General features: G+C 33.1%; 1 protein-coding gene across 1 annotated transcript in view; it reads right to left on the minus strand.

The window, feature by feature from the left end:
* The window catches only part of LOC127441639 (vasoactive intestinal polypeptide receptor 1-like), a 36,397-nt gene that overhangs the window by 11,881 nt on the left and 2,775 nt on the right, over positions 1-21,741 (minus strand). The window contains exons 3-10 of the mRNA XM_051699256.1: positions 17,796-17,903; positions 11,338-11,438; positions 5,419-5,516; positions 5,106-5,238; positions 2,814-2,967; positions 748-808; positions 351-420; positions 142-233 (exon numbers count right to left, since the gene is read on the minus strand). Of these exons, the coding sequence (XP_051555216.1) occupies positions 142-233; positions 351-420; positions 748-808; positions 2,814-2,967; positions 5,106-5,238; positions 5,419-5,516; positions 11,338-11,438; positions 17,796-17,903 (817 nt within the window). The remainder of the gene's footprint in view (positions 1-141; positions 234-350; positions 421-747; positions 809-2,813; positions 2,968-5,105; positions 5,239-5,418; positions 5,517-11,337; positions 11,439-17,795; positions 17,904-21,741) is intronic.

Below are 21,741 nucleotides of genomic sequence, written 5' to 3' on the forward strand. Positions count from 1 at the left end.
TTTTGATAATGTTGATGACGTAGAGGCTTTGAAAATCATGTATCAAATATGTGACGCATAGCGTTATAGGGTTAATTTCAGACCCTACTTGTGTTTCACTGTATTATTGGTACTGTTGAGTGGACTGTTCTTAAGACTTACATGAAGTGACCCGTGTCACTGCCTCCGATTCCAGGACTCTTTAATTTCTGAACCAAGATCCGAATCACGTTTAGGAAGATGATAATATTGGCCTGCCAGACAGATAGACAAAACAACACCACTAACAGTAGCGCAGATGATTTCTCAGGTAAATGTCTGGTATCTCATTTGTTGATCAAAATCTGTCATATGCTAAAATCATTACTCACAAACAGTGATGCTGTGATTGGTCCTTTGATTATCCACCAGATGTTCATATTGTCTGTGTCATCCCAACATCTGCAAATGTGAAAAATAAAATTATTTTTTCTCTACTTAAATGCTTGTACTTTTGTAATGTGACCGTAATGGTTTTTAGATTGAAACAGGATATTCAACGAGAAATAAGTAAATTTAAAAAATCATCCATCGGAAATGTATTGGATTGTGAAAAGTGGTTGGAGGGGAGGGGTTGAAAAATAAGAGGGCTTGGTGATGTCAGCCGGAACTTTTTTTTTTATTATTTAAAATAATGTGCACCGATTAATCGTACACAATAAGACCAGAAACATGCAAAAAGAAAGTAAGTAGGGTCCATTTTGATTTCATTTTGACTTTCCGACATACCCTCTGTTATCGTAGAACTGTCTGGTCAACACCCATACAATCAGTACAACTGATGGCACACCTACAAAAAATACAGACAAAGTATAATACTAACTATCTTCAAATTCACAGAAAAGTACAAGATGTAAGCCCTAGGAAAGAAAAATCACAAATGAGATCTCTTCAATATATCAAATATAACTTGAGACTTTTGCTGAAGTCGCCTGCTTCTCAGATGTTTCTCCTAAAAAAAAATAATTTAAAAAAAAAAAGACACCAGTTAGATCACGTGTCTGCTTTGAAGTTTCAAAAGTGATCTAACTGGTGTCTCTGATTGTGAAACTCTTAGATTTGCCGTGATACCAAAGTCTGCAGTCACAAGTCACATATTTTAATATGAACTCAAACATTTCACATCTCATCAAATTCTTACAAGACCAAAATGATCTGAGCTATGCTATCCACATTCATTTCAATGCTCTATACTTTTTCTGCACATCAACAATTGTGTAATTTGCATCTATTTTTATTTCTCTAAAGGAATTTTAGGAGAAACATCTGAGACTAAATTGATACTTAAAACATGACTGAGAGCTTCATTAAGAACAACTTCTGAGGGATAAAATGTAACTTTTGAAGAACTGCACTCTGTAGAGTTATTCTCACAGTTCTTTTTGTATTCTAATCTTGTCAGATATTTAGAGGTTTTGTGCCTTGTAGAGGTAGACTAATATATCGGTTTTACCGATTAATCGGTAAATCTATGCCGATAGTTTCTAAAATGCAACTATCGGCACCGATTAATCGGTAAAACCGATATATTAGTCAACAATTGTGTAATTGCCGATATTTTTTATTTGTTTATTCCTCTGTGTGTTCCTCTGTGGCTGGCGCTGGAGAACTCTACAGTTTGAATGGCTTAGATCTACAGTATAACAGCGGCCTCTAGTAGTGAAATAAAAAATCACTGCTATAAAAAGCTTAATTTGGTAAATACTTACATATAGAGCACTCAAACGGAGCCAAGTCTTTGCACTTTCAAAATAAGAGTCCCCATATATTGTTTATATTTAAAAGTTCATCGCTATGCACCAAATCAAAATTTATTTGGTTGCACAATAAACTGCGTTTGGGATTATATTCATTCTTCTAGCCTCTATGTCTGTCTGTTCCCATCATTGTAAGCAAAGACCAAGACATTTTTGTAACATTCTATAAATCGATTTTAAAGGGATAGTTCACTCAAAAAATTACATTCTCTCATCATTTACTCATCTAAGATGTATGACTTTCTTTCTTCTGCAGAACACAGATGAAGATTTTAGCTCTGCAGGTCCATACAATGCAAGTGAATGGTGGCCAGGCCTTTGAAGCTCCAAAAAGCAGATCAAGTCAGCATAAACATAATCTATCAGACTCCAGTGGTTCTGAAGTGATCCAGTTGGTTTTGGGTGAAAACAGACCAAAATGAAACTTCTTTTTCACTGTACATCTTGACAGCAGTCTACTTGGCGATCATGATTTTAAGCTCGATTACACTTCCTATTGCGCCATCTAGTGCTCTGTGCATGCGTCAAGCAATAGGAAGTTCCGGTAATCAAGCTTGAAATCATAATCGTGCCTAGAGACTGCAATGGCAAGATAAAGTGAAAAAGGAGTTATTTTTTGGTCTGTTCTCACCCAAAACAACTGGATTTCTTCTGAAGACATGGATTAAACCACTAGAGTTTTATGAATTACCTTATGCTGATTTTATCTCCTTTTGGAGCTTCAAAGTTATGGTCACCATTCACTTGTATTGTATGGACCTACAGAGCTTAAATATTTTTCTAAAAATCTTAATTTATGTTCTGCAGAAGAAAGAAAGTCATACACATCTGGGATGGCATGAGTGTAAACAATGAGAAAATTTTCATTTTTGGGTGAACTATCCCTTTAAAAACTATCAGCCTATTCGTCAGTTATCAGTCTTTTCCACCACCTTAGTTAATGGTATCTGCAAAATCTACAATCGGTCAACCTCATGTGCCTTAAAATCTAATTACAAAGTCTTTCTCCTGCAAGCCCATTTTTCATGACGTACTAACCCCATCCGATGAGGATGTACCACCAGAAGTACTTTCTCTGCGAGACAAACGTGAGGGCCAGGAGTGTTTGCAGGTACATTCCCTCCACCAGCAGCCAAAAGTAATTTGTGAGAATGCAGAACTGAAAGAACGCTACAGCAGTCTTACACACTGCCTATGAACAACAAAACACAGAGACAGAATCAGAACACAACCACAGAACAGAAGAGTTTGTTTTCATAGTAAATATTATTTTTATAGTTTCATAGTGGGTGGCTACACAGACAATTTAGGTGGGTTTACACACAACTTTCGAAGATAGTAAGGCTTAAGTGTCATTGAAGTTGGTTTCATATAATGGCTAAAATGAACATCAAACATGAGAGTCAAACTGTCAGTCCCTTATTGTCAGTGCTGGGTAGTAACGGATTACAAGTAATCTGGATTACGTAATACAATTATGAAAATCAAGTACTTGTAATTAGATTAAATTACTTTTTTAAATATTCATAATAGATTACTAATGTGTTTCCCTGTCCCCTTCATCATATCGCGGCATCATTTCACGGCCCCCTTCAGTTTATCGCGTCCCTCTTTGGCACATTGTGGTCCATTTCTCGGCCGGCCCTCCGGGAAAAGTCCCGGTTCTCCTGATGGCCTTTCCACCTCTGAATACACTGAAGATGGAGCAGTAATCCACAAAAAAATTAATAAATAACCAATTGCATTAGTGCAGTATAGTTAGTATTAATTATGCAAATTGCTTTTGTATTTTATTTTTTATTTTTTTATTTTTTTTGTGATATTGATTTACATATGTAACTGGTCTGACCTGTTACCACACATGGATGGCATTTGTAATGCCCAAGTTACAAGAACAATTGTAAGAACATTTTAACTTGTTAAAATCTGATGCATTTTTGGGCTGCCGCCAGTAGTTTTTCACACTCAAATTTAAAAGCTCACCATTCACACACAATCTGGACAAAATGCAAAAAAATTGGTTGCCTTTTTTTTTTCAGCAAATCCTCCAAATAAAAAAAAAGACTCCAATTATTAATAAATAATATTTAATGTGTTTATAATCTTATGATAAACAGATTTTTTTTTCTTTTTCTTTTTTGTTGTCCCAAATTTGTAAGCATGTAATTCTGGTTCTGTTCACTCTATCTCACTTTGAAAAGTCTTATTTTGTTCCACTAGATGGCAGCAAGTACTAGAAAATTTATTTTTTTCTCTATCACATTCCATCACAACAGATCTGAAACTGGCGCTCTAACGCGTTTTAGCCTTCAGAGATTTGCTCATCCATAGACATTCAGTCTAATTTTGAGTTTATGCACCATCCTCTTTGTTTCATTGAATATCTCTGCCTCTGAGTGGACTAGTAGCTCAATATCGGTGACAATGGAAAGCTGATTCTCATCTTTGTGCTGATATATAACATTTTATCATCAATAGTCGAAAACATATTTTTAATGTTTATTTGTTTAGCATGCTTTTCCTGCTGGATGGCATACTCTGGACATCTAAGATATAACATTGGATTATTCAGCCAAGCAAGCTCACAGACAAGTAAAAATAAATGGCAAATGTTTTAGACAACTGCCTAAGGTAAAAACTGATATAAAGTTTTTAGATATTTTGGGCTTACAGCAGCAATGATCAGTGCATAAATGAGACATATATATTTGATGACTTACAGAAGTTATATTTCATTTTATAATTCTTTTAAAAAAAACAAAAAACAATTGTGGTATTAAGGCAACAAAATAAACCGTACAGTCACATTCCTGATAATGAGAGCTTTCATTTGGTATATGAATTGTCCATTTAAGTGCCATGTGAAGGACTTTTATATTCATATTAATATTTGTACCCATTTACCTCTAGGGAGGCGCTAATTTGCGACACAAATGTTTTCAGTCATTATTTTATTATTTTGTGTAACATAAATGCAATAGTGAGGGTATTCTCTGAAAAATTCAGATTCTAAACTTTCAAAACAATACCTCATATGCCTAACCTATGTATATGGGGACTTTAAACCCGCCTGGTTTTTTATTTCACTCAGACAAACAAATAGCGAGTAAAACAAACACACCCACAAAAACTCATATCAATTAAGAAATTAACCAAAACTAATCAAAAACAATCAGATTAGACCTTAAAATTTAATCCAATAGATTACGTTACTGACTCAAATTTTAGCCATATACTGTAATTTGTAATCAGTACCAGATTACAGTTCAGAAGTAATCTACCCAGCACTGCTTCATTCATATAATTACAAACATACACACTCTCACTCACCGTGGACATTAAACAGTGGTCCAGAGTTTCATCTGAGAAAAGTACAGCATCTTTGATGAAGACTGCAGTAGCCCGTAGAATGAATGAAACAAATAGATTGATGTGTATGTAGTTTCTGGTACAGTGAAATTTCCTGTAATGGACAAATGTGGTAATGGCAAAGAGCCTGATAGGTGTGTGTATGTATACAGTATAAGAAATATACAATTGATACATGTAAATATTCCACCAGAACTGCAACAATAGGCTGTTTATTCTCCGTATACATAATTCTGTAAATGATATGCCAAATATAGGCAATATGTAGCTTTACCTGAAGCAAGTGAATATGATAACGGCTGTAATGAGTGAAATAAGTGATGTTGCATATCCTGCAGTGCACAGTTGTTTCAAAGTCGATAAGTATGTTGTCTGAAAAGTACAGAACAAGTTGTCTGAGAGATGCAGTTTATATCACACAAGGTAAAACTGTAGCTCACATAGAATTACAGATCTTGATTACACTGTGTGTTTGACTCATCGAAAGTCCACCTGGATGCTGTGTTTTGCAATTCATTTCGATTTTCAGTTTATTTGTATAGTGCTTTTTTACAATAATTTTAGTTCAAAGTATTTTATTTATTTATTTATGTCATAAAAAATATATATTTTCTCGTAATAACTAAATTATGACACTTAACAACTGACAGTTCCTACGGTAATTTACCACTTTATGCACTTGCTGGTAGTTGCAGTTCTGCTCTGTAGCCTATATAAATAACAGCAAATGAATTCAACATATAACCATGGCACAGTTATTTGAAATCAAAATCTTTATTTTCTTCTCTGTTTAAGCCATAAAGAAATTTCACAATGTGGAAGTAAAAAATAACACAAAATATGAACAGTTTGACTTTGGCTTTTGTGAATTGGTTGTAGAGCTGTAATTCTCAAAAAAGAAAAAAATTAAGCATTTCAATTTCATATCAAATTTCAATCAAATTTAATTGAGTAATCTTTGGTACAAAATCAATCTTAAAAATAGGCTAAAATATTGTAAGTTAATTTAGATTCAAAAAATGCATTGAAATATCAATGTGCATTATAGCTTTAACAGTTTTGAATTAAAAAAAAACAATTATTCATTGCACACTTTAATAAGTTCAAATAAAATGTCAACCAAAAAATTATATTTTATTTTATTATTGTCATTAACATGCCTTTGTAGTTTTATTTGTTTATATGCCCGACAAAACATTGGATTGCATTTATATTTATATATTCGTTGTTTAAATTATAATTGATGTGAAATGCACGAATGATGAACCTCCTCTCCAATAAATTTATCATATGCAATCGTTTGTAACATGATCTGTTTGATAAGTGGTCGATGAAATTCTTGCATTACTTCCTAATTGTCATTAAAATAGCTACTTTTACTATTTTACACTATCATTTCTTTTTTATAAAACAAATATTAGATTCTCGTCCGTTTTGCGAACACTCCAAAACATCTTGGCCTGCAGTTTACACTAGCACGGTTCAGAAAACATTGTCCAGCTTCATTTTTTAGAATATTTCCTCTAAAACCTGGCGATTCTGGAGAAAAATCCCAAATTCCATACTGACTTGACAAAATGTTACAAAATAAAACACTTTTACGTGGAGGATTCATTTACCACTGAGTAGCTACACTGAACTGTAAGCACAGGTGGGCTGGGACATGACAAGTGATACGTAGCCTACGTTAATTTGCGAGATGCTCAAAACATCTCGCTAAAATGACAGAAGATCTCGTATTTACGACATATCTCGTCATTACAAGAAATTTTTTTTTTACGACATATCTCGTTATTAAGAGAAAAGATTTAGTTTTTACGACAAAATATCTTGTTAAATCAAGAAAAGATGTCGTTTTTCCAACATAATATCTCTTTATTATGAGAAAAGATGTCGCTTTTACAACAAAATATCTCGTTAATTCAAGAAAAGATGTAGTTTTTACAACAAAATATCTCGTTAATTCAAGAAAAGATGTAGTTTTTACAACAAAATATCTCGTTAATTCAAGAAAAGATGTCGTTTTTACAACAAAATATCTCGTTCATTCAAGAAAAGATGTCGTTTTTACAACAAAATATCTTGTTATAACGAGAAAAGATGTTTTTACAACATAACTATCTCGTTATTATGAGAAAAGGTGTTTTTACAACATAACTATCTTGTTATTATGAGAAAAGATGTCGATTTTACAACAAAATATCTTGTTATAACGAGAAAAGATGTCGCTTTTACAACAAAATATCTCGTTATTATGAGAAAAGATGTATTTACAACATAACTATCTTGTTATTACGAGAAAAGATGTATTTACAACATAACTATCTCGTTATTATGAGAAAAGATGTTTTTACAACATAACTATCTTGTTATTACGAGAAAAGATGTCGCTTTTACAACAAAATATCTCGTTATTATGAGAAAAGATGTATTTACAACATAACTATCTCGTTATTATGAGAAAATGTCATTTTTACAACAAAATATCTCGTTATTATGAGAAAAGATGTCGTTTTTACAACATAATATCTCGTTATAACGAGAAAAGATGTTTTTACAACATAACTATCCCGTTATTACGACAAAAGATGTCATTTTTACAAAAAATATCTCGTTATTATGAGAAAAGATGTCGCTTTTACGACATAACTATCTCGTTATTATGAGAAAAGATGTCGCTTTTACGACATAACTATCTCGTTATTACGAGAAAAGATGTCATTTTTACAAAAAATATCTCGTTATTATGAGAAAAGATGTCGTTTTTACAACATAATATCTCGTTATTACGAGAAAAGATGTCGCTTTTACGACATAACTATCTCGTTATTATGAGAAAAGATGTCGCTTTTACAACATAACTATCTCGTTATTACGAGAAAAGATGTCATTTTTACAAAAAATATCTCGTTATTATGAGAAAAGATGTCGTTTTTACAACATAATATCTCGTTATTACGAGAAAAGATGTCGCTTTTAAAACATAACTATCTCGTTATTGCGAGAAAAGATGTCGTTTTTACAAAAAATATCTCGTTATTATGAGAAAAGTTGTTGTTTTTACGACATAATATCTCGTTATTATGAGAAAAGATGTCGATTTTACACCATAACTATCTCGTTATTATGAGAAAAGATGTCGCTTTTACAACATAACTATCTCGTTATTATGAGAAAAGATGTCGCTTTTACAACATAACTATCTCGTTATTACGAGAAAAGATGTCGATTTTACAACAAAATATCTTGTTATAACGAGAAAAGATGTCGCTTTTACAACAAAATATCTCGTTATTATGAGAAAAGATGTATTTACAACATAACTATCTCGTTATTATGAGAAAATGTCATTTTTACAACAAAATATCTCGTTATTACGAGAAAAGATGTTTTTACAACATAACTATCCCGTTATTACGAGAAAAGATGTCATTTTTACAAAAAATATCTCGTTATTATGAGAAAAGATGTCACTTTTACGACATAACTATCTCGTTATTACGAGAAAAGATGTCATTTTTACAAAAAATATCTCGTTATTATGAGAAAAGATGTCGTTTTTACAACATAATATCTCGTTATTACAAGAAAAGATGTCGCTATTAAAACATAACTATCTCATTATTACGAGAAAAGATGTTGTTTTTACAAAAAATATCTCGTTATTATGAGAAAAGTTGTTGTTTTTACAACATAATATCTCGTTATTACGAGAAAAGATGTCAATTTTACAACATAACTATCTCGTTATTACGAGAAAAGATGTTGTTTTTACAAAAAATATCTCGTTATTATGAGAAAAGATGTCGTTTTTACAACATAATATCTCGTTATTACAAGAAAAGATGTCAATTTTACAACATAACTATCTCGTTATTATGAGAAAAGATGTCATTTTTACAAAAAATATCTCGTTATTATGAGAAAAGATGTCGTTTTTACAACATAATATCTCGTTATTACGAGAAAAGATGTCGCTATTAAAACATAACTATCTCATTATTACGAGAAAAGATGTTGTTTTTACAAAAAATATCTCGTTATTATGAGAAAAGTTGTTGTTTTTACAACATAATATCTCGTTATTACGAGAAAAGATGTCAATTTTACAACATAACTATCTCGTTATTATGAGAAAAGATGTCGCTTTTACAACATAACTATCTCGTTATTATGAGAAAAGATGTCGCTTTTACAACAAAATATCTCGTTATAACGAGAAAAGATGTTTTTACAACATAACTATCTCGTTATTTTGAGAAAAGATGTCGCTTTTACAACAAAATATCTCGTTATAACGAGAAAAGATGTTTTTACAACATAACTATCTCGTTATTATGAGAAAATGTCATTTTTACAACAAAATATCTCATTACGAGAAAAGATGTCATTTTTATGACATATCTCGTTATTACGAGAAAAGATGTTTTTATGACATAACTATCTCGTTATTATGAGAAAAGATGTCGATTTTACAACATAATATCTCGTTATTATGAGAAAAGTTGTTGTTTTTACGACATAATATCTCGTTATTATGAGAAAAGATGTCGATTTTACACCATAACTATCTCGTTATTATGAGAAAAGATGTCGCTTTTACAACATAACTATCTCGTTATTATGAGAAAAGATGTCGCTTTTACAACATAACTATCTCGTTATTACGAGAAAAGATGTCGATTTTACAACAAAATATCTTGTTATAACGAGAAAAGATGTCGCTTTTACAACAAAATATCTCGTTATTATGAGAAAAGATGTATTTACAACATAACTATCTCGTTATTATGAGAAAATGTCATTTTTACAACAAAATATCTCGTTATTACGAGAAAAGATGTTTTTACAACATAACTATCCCGTTATTACGAGAAAAGATGTCATTTTTACAAAAAATATCTCGTTATTATGAGAAAAGATGTCACTTTTACGACATAACTATCTCGTTATTACGAGAAAAGATGTCATTTTTACAAAAAATATCTCGTTATTATGAGAAAAGATGTCGTTTTTACAACATAATATCTCGTTATTACGAGAAAAGATGTCGCTATTAAAACATAACTATCTCATTATTACGAGAAAAGATGTTGTTTTTACAAAAAATATCTCGTTATTATGAGAAAAGTTGTTGTTTTTACAACATAATATCTCGTTATTACGAGAAAAGATGTCAATTTTACAACATAACTATCTCGTTATTACGAGAAAAGATGTTGTTTTTACAAAAAATATCTCGTTATTATGAGAAAAGATGTCGTTTTTACAACATAATATCTCGTTATTACAAGAAAAGATGTCAATTTTACAACATAACTATCTCGTTATTATGAGAAAAGATGTCATTTTTACAAAAAATATCTCGTTATTATGAGAAAAGATGTCGTTTTTACAACATAATATCTCGTTATTACGAGAAAAGATGTCGCTATTAAAACATAACTATCTCATTATTACGAGAAAAGATGTTGTTTTTACAAAAAATATCTCGTTATTATGAGAAAAGTTGTTGTTTTTACAACATAATATCTCGTTATTACGAGAAAAGATGTCAATTTTACAACATAACTATCTCGTTATTATGAGAAAAGATGTCGCTTTTACAACATAACTATCTCGTTATTATGAGAAAAGATGTCGCTTTTACAACAAAATATCTCGTTATAACGAGAAAAGATGTTTTTACAACATAACTATCTCGTTATTTTGAGAAAAGATGTCGCTTTTACAACAAAATATCTCGTTATAACGAGAAAAGATGTTTTTACAACATAACTATCTCGTTATTATGAGAAAATGTCATTTTTACAACAAAATATCTCATTACGAGAAAAGATGTCATTTTTATGACATATCTCGTTATTACGAGAAAAGATGTTTTTATGACATAACTATCTCGTTATTATGAGAAAAGATGTCGATTTTACAACATAATATCTCGTTATTATGAGAAAAGATTTTGTTTTTATGACATAACTGAGTGAAAAAAAATAATAAGTACGTGGCAGCATTGCACCACCGTAAAAATCAGAGAAAAACAAAACAGCACCTACAAGTGGTCACCATAGGAAGTCCAAGAACAAATCAGCGGGAAGTAATTGATCAAACTAAGCTGCTTTAAAGAAGTAATGTTTTTTTGAAATTCTAGGTATGACTGTCATCTATGTAAGTATGATGAGAGTATATCTACCACAGTTCTGGATTCTGAATCGTCTTCAAATCCACAGGCCTCCTCATATGGAGGATACGGATCACTCCAGCCTAAAGACGTGCAGTTCCGGTATATAAAACCTGCACAATAAACAGCATTTCTTAATAATGAGTGTAACATTTGTACATTACTTTCTCTGTAGTATATATTTCATTATTCATAATCTTACAAAGAACATATTGCACTTAAGTACTTAGTCTGGAATACATTTTACTCTTTATATTTTATTTGTGTTTATACATTTGCATAAGACAATACATGTTTAAACAGAATTATGGTTTGAAATAAAGTTTAAAAAAGACTAAAAGCCTCAGTCACCTTTGACTTTTAATACATCTTTCTCCAGACAATGAAAGTGAATGATAACTGACTCAAACATTCATGCCTAACATATCCTTTTGTGTTACACAGATAAAAGAAATTCATACAGGTTTGGAGGACTGCAGGGCCGTTTTTGGCTATAAGTGATATAAGCAGCTGCTTAAGGCCCCAATCCACCAGGGGGCCCCGCAAAGCAAGGATGTTTTTTATTTTATTTTATTATATATATATATATATATATATATATGTACTAAAAGCTAGTTGGACGACTGTAACTGCAAGGAAAGAGTTGTAGCTAGATGTGACAGTTGTGGGCCTCAAATCAGGATTTCTCTTATGGCCCCCATATGCTCAGAAACGGCCCTGAACATGAGAATGAGTAAATGATGACAGAATTTTCATTTTTGGGTGAAATTTCCCTTTAAGTGTGTTTGCTCCAGACTTCAACCATTAATCCACTGGTTGCTGATCAGCCCTCATTTCAGAGAGCAGTAAGCACAATTCCCACTTCAGAACACTTCCAAAAATACCTACAAAATGAAGAGTGCTTCGGGGAAATTGTGATCGCTAGAGCTGGGACAAAACCTGTTTTTTGGCAGCATTTCCTATCCTGGAACAGGTGGCAGGTGTCCTACTTTAGCCCATGAGTGCATCACAGTTTTTTTGTTTTGTTTTTTTTTGTTTGTTTGTTTTTGTTTTTTCACAGCTTTACCCTCAGCTTCTCAAACAGTGTGAGGATGCATTTGACCAGCATCCCCAAATCAGCCTATATCGCTGTAAAGGGGTCATGACATGAGGAATCGTGTTTTCCTTGATCTTTTGGCATATAAGAGGCCATTGTACTATATAAACACACAGAAAGTTTCAGAACTCAAAACTTCCTCTTCACAGCAAAAAAGAGCACTTGTTGAAACCAAGCTGCAAAAACAACTCATTGTCTACTTCCTCCGCATTGTGATGTCACACTGTGATAGACATTTGCATCTGACCGCCACCACAACAACACATCAACGCCTACTTTACCTTATCACTTTCGTAACTCCGCACTGTAATGGTGAGATGGCAGGAGGAGAGAGCAGGTCAATCAATAACAGAACAGTGGGCATTTTCGGTCAAGTCTTAAAAGAGAAGCAGCACCAAAACTGAGCATTTCCGACAGAGAGTTAGAATTAGTGTGAAAATTATGTTTTACAAATACATGACTGTTTTTTTTTTTATTTCTTTTTTTATATACTTTTTTCTTTTCAATATTTATCTATTTTTTATTCAATTTTAATAATTTTTTTAGAAGTCTTGTTGCTGTTTTTGTATGGTTGTACACTGGAAGCTCCTGTCACCAAGACAAATTCCTTGTATGTGTAAGCATACTTGGCAATAAAGCTCATTCTGATTCTGATTCTGAAACTTGCCCCTACTTAGTGATGACTTAATTTAGGGGTAATTTTTATAATTTTTAAAGCTTTTATTTGTTTATTTTTTAAGCTTTTATAATATCTAAAGTATATATATTTTTTTTAAAGTGAGAGTTCACCCAAAAAAGTAAATTTCTGTCATAATTTACTCACCCTCATGTCACTCCAAACCCGTTTGACTTTCTTTCTTTCATGAGAAACAAGGAAAAGTTTTGAAGAATGCTAATGCTGTTGTTATTTTCCATACAATGAAAATGAATGGTGACTGAGGCTGACAGTGCCTTACATTCTGCTAAACATCTTTTTGTGAGTTCCACAGAAGAAAGAAAGTCATAGGGGTTTGGAACAACAAGAGGGTGAGTAAATTATGACAGAAATTTACTTTTTTGGGTGAACTCTCACTTTAAAAAAATATATATATACTTTAGATATTATAAAAGCTTAAAAAATAAACAAATAAAAGCTTTAAAAATTATAAAAATTACCCCTAAATTAAGTCATCACTAAGTAGGGGCAAGTTTCAGAATCAGAATCAGAATGAGCTTTATTGCCAAGTATGCTTACACATACAAGGAATTTGTCTTGGTGACAGGAGCTTCCAGTGTACAACCATACAAAAACAATACAAAAACAGCAACAAGACTTCTAAAAAAATAATTAAAATTGAATAGAAAATAGATGAATATTGAAAAGAAAAAAGTATATATAGAATACACAATAGACAATATATATATATATAATATATATATATATATATATATAAACACACATACACATACATACACACATACATATATGAACATATACACATATATACACATATACACATATATGAATATATATACATACATATACATACATCATACATACATACACACACACACACACACATACGTAGTGCAAATCTAAATACAAACCGGTTATGTACAGTGCAAGGGAACGTAATGGAAGAAGATGGGGGGGGGGGGTCAACCAATAATCCTCTCAGCAGTCCGAATTGTCCTTTGTAGTCTTCTGATGTCTGATTTCGTAGCTGAACCAAACCAGACAGTTATTGAAGTGCAGGGGACAGACTCAATGACTGCTGAGTAGAACTGTATCAGCAGCGTCTGTGGCAGGTTGAACTTCCTCAGCTGGCGAAGGAAGTATAACCTCTGCTGGGCCTTTTTCACAGTGGAGTCAGTGTGGGTGTCCCGCTTCAGGTCCTGTGAGATGGTAGTGCCCAGGAACCTGAATTACTCCACTACTGCCACAGTGCTGTTTAGAATGGTGAGGGGGGACAGTGTTGGTGTTCCTCCTAAAGTCCACTATCATCTCCACTGTTGAGATGTTCAGCTCCAGGTTGTTTTGTGTGTTCAGCTCCAGGTTGTTTGGCACCGAATTTTGGTTTGTCGTTGAGTTATATCAGAGAATATTTAGCAGAGAAGGGACACTTCTATTAAAATTAATGGGAGAAATTGGAACACCAAACCAAGAAGCTCTAGCACCCAACGGTCAACGGTTGTAGAAAGGAAGTCCCGCCTTACAGGTAAAAGAGCCAATCACCTTTTAGATACAGGCATCGCCTGTCAATAAAGTCACTAACGCGCATGTACATTTGCTATACAAGCCGGGGAAATTGTGTGTTTTAGCGTAATCTGAGTTAAAGAAGCACAATTTATGATTCCAATATTGTCAGATTTTCTTGCTGATTTGAAATATGTTCTTTGATTGTAATCTTGACCAACCGTTTTTGAGATTTCGGTGTTCCCTCATTCAAGTAGATACGAGCTGCACTGTCATGACTGGAAATAGCCTCCCGAGAGCATTCCAAAGATGGCCGACAGTGGACTGACTTGCTAGAAAGATTTTGCTTATATTTTCCATAAACAAAATTTATTTTTGATAATTTTTTCACAATAACTTTGGTAAGAGGGTTGAATGGCTGAGCTTGACAATTAAACGGAATTAAATTATTAACTTGTCTTCCAGTAATGTTTTAGTAATATTAATGAGTTTGACGTTATTTAAGTTTAAGTTTATTTAAATGTAAGCAAATTATGTTAATATATACAGCAGCTGCCCCTTACTTCAACCACTGTGCCCCCCTCCCCCCCCCCCCCCATTATAAACTATTATATCATTTCAATGGTTTTCTGTTTAATGAAATGGATAAATCTGTAAATTAATGTGCTTTGAGCACTTGTGGATCCATGCACTTTCTAGTGTGTGAATATTGGGTATATAAGTTCTACAATCAGTTGAATATTAATTCATCAGATCATTTAGAAACGATAACATTGTTGTATAATTGTAGTTGTTGTATCCAGATCACTATATAAAATTGCTCGTGTAGTCTCAAGTACTTTGCATGCTGAGTTGATGTTTTGTGCCTTTTTTTAATTAAAAGTAATGGGACACCGCTTTACTCTAATGGTGGACAGGACCCACTGTCATATGAACATCTGATCTGTGAGGACTTCCAGAGGATTTAAAATATTAAGAAAAGCAGCAAACCCAGATTAGATAAAGTCTGTAATCCAAACTCTTATGGTTTTAGGGGGGGAAAGTAATCAAACAAATGTAATATACTGTCTGGTGTTTAACAGGGGCAGACGCAGATGGCACTACCCTTTAAAGAGTATTTTGATGGAATTTGTGTGGACCTTAAAAGTTCTATAATGCAATAATCACCATGCTTTTGTTGTAAGTAAACAATAATATGTGTTACAGTAAAATCATCATAAATTATTTTATTTATTTATTATTTATTACAAAAACAGTGAACATGTTTTGCAGTCTCAGATGAATATGCATGAAGTGCTTGGGTGACCGCAAAATTTAGTAAATTAAAAAATAAATGGTGTCAGTTACCAAAGAACATAATATTCATCATATATTCACAAAAAAATCTGAGCACTTTCCAACACAAATGCATGAGTGGGAAGACATTATTCTTTGTTAATGTAACTGAGACGCTGGAAATAATTTATGACAAATAGTTCTTGAGTCCCAAGTTGACATGACTTATAGTCAGTGCAAGCAGAATCACAGTTTTTCTGGGGCTATGTGCCTCTCTATCTGCATATCCACAAATTCAGCATAATTTGCAGCCCTTTAAATCTAAGAATGTTACTGACCCGTAGAATATTACAACCCCTGACTGTAAACCAGAACTGTGACAGCATTGCACACCAACGCTAAAGAAAAAAAAAATCAAATTTGTGCCTGTTTAACAAACTTTTCAGAAGACAGGAGCCTGGAGCTCTTTTACATCAGCCCGAATTAAAGAATGACTGCAACAATAATGAACCTATTTGATTCACACTGAATATAACATTCCACAGTTTTCAAAGAAAATATATTTTGTGTCTGTCTTATGTCTGTGACCCACTTTATCATTCTTCTAAAGTGCTAGTGAGCCCTCCTGAAGCTACGCCAAGAGAAAGTAGGTAATGCAAATACACGTGACAGAGGAAATTGCTCAAAAATAAAAATTTAGTGCTAACCAATTCCACTTCTGTGAGAATATATAAATCTAGAATCCTCATAGATTACAACCCCAATTCCAAAAAGTTGGGACAGTATGGAAAATGCCAATAAAAATGAAAAAGGAGTGATTTGTAAATTCTATTCTAAACAACACATTATTTGATGTTTTACCTTGTGAACTTAATTGTTTTGTGTGTATACATATATATATATATATATATATATATATATATATATATATATATATATATATATATACTCAACTGTCCAAACTTTTTTGCAGCATGTTGCAATCATCTGATTTGAAATTAGAGTGTGTATATATATATATATATATATATATATATATATATATATATATATATATATATATATATATATATACATACATACATACACACTCTAATTTCAAATTAGATGATTGCAACATGCTACAAAAAAGTTTGGACAGTCGAGTGTTGGCCACTGTATCACCATTTCTTCTAATAACACTTATTAAGCGTTTGGGCACTAAAGACACAAATTTGTAATGTTTAGCATGCTGAATTTTCCCCCATTCATCCATTATATGGAGTATGTTTTCCTGTTGGAAAATGCAAGGACAACCCTGGAAAAGATGGCGTCTGGATGGCATGTGTTGCTCCAAAACTTGTTTGTATGATTGGTGCCATCACAGATGTGTTTCCCATGCCATGGACACTGACACACCTCTTCTAATTGAGAATGTGTGGCACATTATGAAGCGCAAAATTCGGCAACAAAGGCCCCATATAATTGTGCGGCTGAAGACCTGCATAATGGATGAATGTGGGAAAATTCTGCCTGCTAAATGTAACAGACTTGTGTCCAAATGCTTAAGTGTTATTAGAAGATGGTAAACACTTGACTGTTCCAATTTTTTTGGAGCGTGTTGCTATTACCTGATTTGAAATGAGTGTATATATATATATATATATATATATATATATATTGTTTTTTTTTTTTGTTTGTTTTTTTTCTTTAAATGTAATTGACAAGGTAAAACATTAAATAATGTGTTTTGTAGTGCTTTCAATATAGCATAGATTAAAAAGAGTTTACAGGTCACTCCTTTTTGTTTTATTAGTATTTTCCATACTGTCCCAACTTTTTCAGAATTTGGGGTGGTAGATTGATTGATTGGTTTTGCTGGAATTGGATTTGGAGAATTACTTCTCCGATTTCTGGATGGATGGATGGAGGGATGTAACTGACCTTGATTGTTGGAAAAATGCTGGAAGACTTCTGAGCAGGACACGTTGATTAGTTGTCCTGTATCGGCTGTATGCCAGCACTTGATCCCATCCCAATCTGTCCCACATCCTGAGAAACATCATAACAGAGTCAAAATCAATACTGAAAGTTAAAGATACTTCTTCTTGATCAATATTTAATGTACATCTTTTCAATGTGAGATCGACTACAGCATAGTCCATTACAGCATAGCACTGGTTTAACATTCAGTGCATGTGCAGTACTGCAGAAAATCATAGCAAATTGAAAGTCTGCCAAAGTAAACCTTTGTTATAAACTTTTATGTTCTGTTTGCCTTCTGCCAAAGGCAAAGAACCTTCATGTTAACCTCTTACTGAGCGGACAATTTGCAATTAAGGAGGAATGTCTCCCCATTAATCTCAAGATTTTCTGGATAAATGTGATGCACGCTCTCCATAATATTGTGTGAAAAATACAACTTAAAATATGTATAAAAATATACAGTACATATTTTACCAAAACATACTGTAGGGTCCAAAAATCTAACCAGTAGTGAAAATGCCTTTATTTTGCATTATTTTTTTATTTCAGTTACACATTTCATTACAAATTATATTATCAGCACAAAAATTAGAGTGCAAAGTAAAAAATGCACATGAATTTTAGAACTTTAGCATGTCTCTCTTTTGCTTTAATGACAGCATGCATTCAAGCTGGCATAAACTTCACAAGTTTGTGCAAAACCCGATGATCCATTGTCCGGCATGATTTGAGAATGTTCCAAAGAGCATCTTGTGATGCTGCATGCTTTTTCTGTCTTTTATATAAAGGAGTTAACATGGTCAATGTCACAAATTTGCTGATATTTGATTGGTGATCTAGTAATGTTAATTATGTCTTGTTCAATTTATACCATAATAACATAATATCCTTATTTACAGATTTAAATGTAAAAAGTCCTATATTTTCAGTTTGGTCTGAGACTTTTGGACCCCATTGTTTGTACAGTATATGTGATATTTGTTTAATTTCCCATATTTTTAAGTGTCTAGAAAAAAAAATGCTGTGGTTTATTTTGTATCAAAATGGCACATAACTTATTTATTATGGTCTCAAGTCCTGGGCATCACTGTCACAGTGTGAACCCTTTTTGTCATCTTTCTGTGTTCTGAGACTTATGTAGAAGTTTTTCCCCCGAACTACATTTCCCATCATGCACCTTCCAGACATCCTCATCACACACACCTGTTCTCAGTTCCCTCTGATCATGGTTCCCAATTGTTCATTGTAATGTCTTTAGTCCCCATGTGTATATATAGTCCTCTTGTTCTCCTTCCTCTTGTTTGTGTGGTTGTGAGCTTAACCTACTGCTGTGATGTGTAATTTCCTTTCTTAGCAAAGTGTTCGTTTCATATTCATTATCTTCTCTCATTTTCTTTGTGAATAATATATTCTGCGTTTTGATCCACAATCTCAGGTCTCGTCTTTCCCATCAGCGTGACAGTCGCCTGTATTGGCTAAACTCTTATTGACTGCTTATCCATCCATATGTTAGACATTTCCTTCTTCTGGCTTAAGCGTGTACACTAAAACATGTGCTAAGTGCATGCAAAACAAAAAAGAAAAAAATGCCACTGGCCAATTATCTATCCCTCATGTAATGACACTGAATATTTATGAGCTGGTCATCGATCCATAAACTTTTAAAAGGTCAATAAGCTTCTGTCCACTAATATTTGCATGAGCCCAAAATATAAAGCTGGAAATATCCTACTGTATATGCTAAGAAGGAATGGGAGAGGTTTCAGTGCCAACAGTGCCTTAAAGACACTTGAGAGCTCTGTTGCAGAATGACCCAGATGCCAAAAGCTATTTATAACAACTTTCAGTTTTATATACTCCTTTTGGGTGTATAACCATACTTTGAGAGATGGGGGAAAAAAACAAAAAACAAAAAAATACAGTGCATGCAAGCATTGCAAAATTATACATTTGGTTTGGAGTTGGAACATATTTCAAACACTTGGCAGAAACAAGGTGACATGGATATTGTTAGTGAGACATTTTCTCATTTTTAATGAGACCTATTTTCAAGACAAGTCTGTGCGAAGTGATTTTACACTCATAAAACTGTCCTTTTAAAGGAATGTTCCGGGTTCAGTACAAGTTTCTCTCAATCGACAGCTTTTGTGGCATAATATTGATTAGCACAAAAAAAAGTAATTTCAACACAACCCTTGTTTATTTTAAAAAAAAAAAAAAAAAAGGAAAGGAAAGGAAAAATTGTTATTACGGTAAGGCACTGACAATGGAAGTGAATGGGGCCAGTCCATAAACATTAAAATTCATATCATTCCAAAGGTATAGCCATGAGATGAAAACATTAAACATATTAACATGATTTTAGTGTGATAAAATGGCTCACTAACCATGCGTAAGGTTATATCCAATATTACTACTTCGTTGCTAGGACGACGTAACACCCAGTAAACCCTGTAAGTGATTTTATCGCACTAAAATTATGTAGAACAAAGATTTTATCACATTTAAATTATGTTAGCAGGTACAATGTTTACGTCTTGCAGCTATACTTTTGAAACAATATGTATTTTAATGTTTATGGACTGGCCCCATTGACTTCCATTGTAAGCAACTTAATATAGCTGCGATTTTTGCTGAAATTACTTTCCTTTTCAGATGACGTTACTTATTTTTCGTACTTTTTAAACCTCTACCATCCAACCACCTGACTCCACTTTTGTATGTAACACCCCTTTTCACAATTAAATTAATTCGGGACTGAAAAATCAAGTCCTGTCCTTCATTTTGTCTTGTTGAATATCCTGTTTTTGCACTCCTTACTCATAGAAATTAGTTGCGAATAGCATTTGACATTGACTTTAAGCGGGTGCATGGTGCCTTGAAGACACATTACAGTAGATGCCATGTCCCTATATGTCCCGGCCAAGGGAAAGACGTCCTTTTAAAAGCCAGCAGGTCACACTTCACTTAAAGACACTTACTGTTTGAGACATTTTAGTACAAACTTTGAATTTCAGCTCGAATTGCTGGTTTATTTATATACTGTTGTGAAATAAATTCAAATATAGTAAAGCAGACATACTATAAATCAGCATGGATTCTTTTGTGCATTACCAGTCCCTTGTTTATCTCAGTCTTGCATATTTAATTTGATTTGCTAGAAAACAATATTGTTGCATTTTGGCATGTTCAGAAAATTGGACTGAAGGGTACGATTCTAATATCGTGCTGCAAGAGACACAGCATAATTTCACGGCATCTCGTTTTCCACTCACACATTCTCAAGTAGTAGGAACACGGATCTCTAGAGGTTTTAGACATGTAACACAATTAACATCTACGTCGTGGGTCAAACAGTCTGGCCGCAGGCATCTCTCTCTGGACGTGGACTTTCACGAACAGATTCCTATTCATAGAACTGAAATTCACAGACAAGTCTTCAGGGAAGAATGTAATGAGAACCCCAGTCAAACAGATTAACAATAACTGCGAGTCACTTTTGAGATTATGCTTGACTGCCCTAAAAACTTTTTGCGGGGAAATTTCCCAACAGCGCTCAGCCATTCCCAAACTGGCTGGCAGTTATTTAGCCCTTAATACCTTAATGTACTGTACAAGAAAAAACCTTGATTAATAGTAATAATCTGTTAACATGACACCAAAGAATTGATCTCTCTTTAAACCACCAGAAAACACAGTCTTTAGTAAATAAAATGAAATACAGATCAATTAAACAAACAAATAAATAAATAGAAAAACTATGATTGAAGAGGTGTTTGGTCCACATGAGTAAATGCTGCAGGTGCATGCCCCAGTTTCAGATTATGTCCTTCCTTTCCCCTGCTATATTCAATTAAAGTAACATGTTTAAGATTTCCTCATCATGGTAACATGTATCATCAGC

The sequence above is a fragment of the Myxocyprinus asiaticus genome, chromosome 5, assembly GCF_019703515.2.
Source record: "Myxocyprinus asiaticus isolate MX2 ecotype Aquarium Trade chromosome 5, UBuf_Myxa_2, whole genome shotgun sequence".
NCBI classification, from domain to species: Eukaryota; Metazoa; Chordata; class Actinopteri; order Cypriniformes; family Catostomidae; genus Myxocyprinus; species Myxocyprinus asiaticus.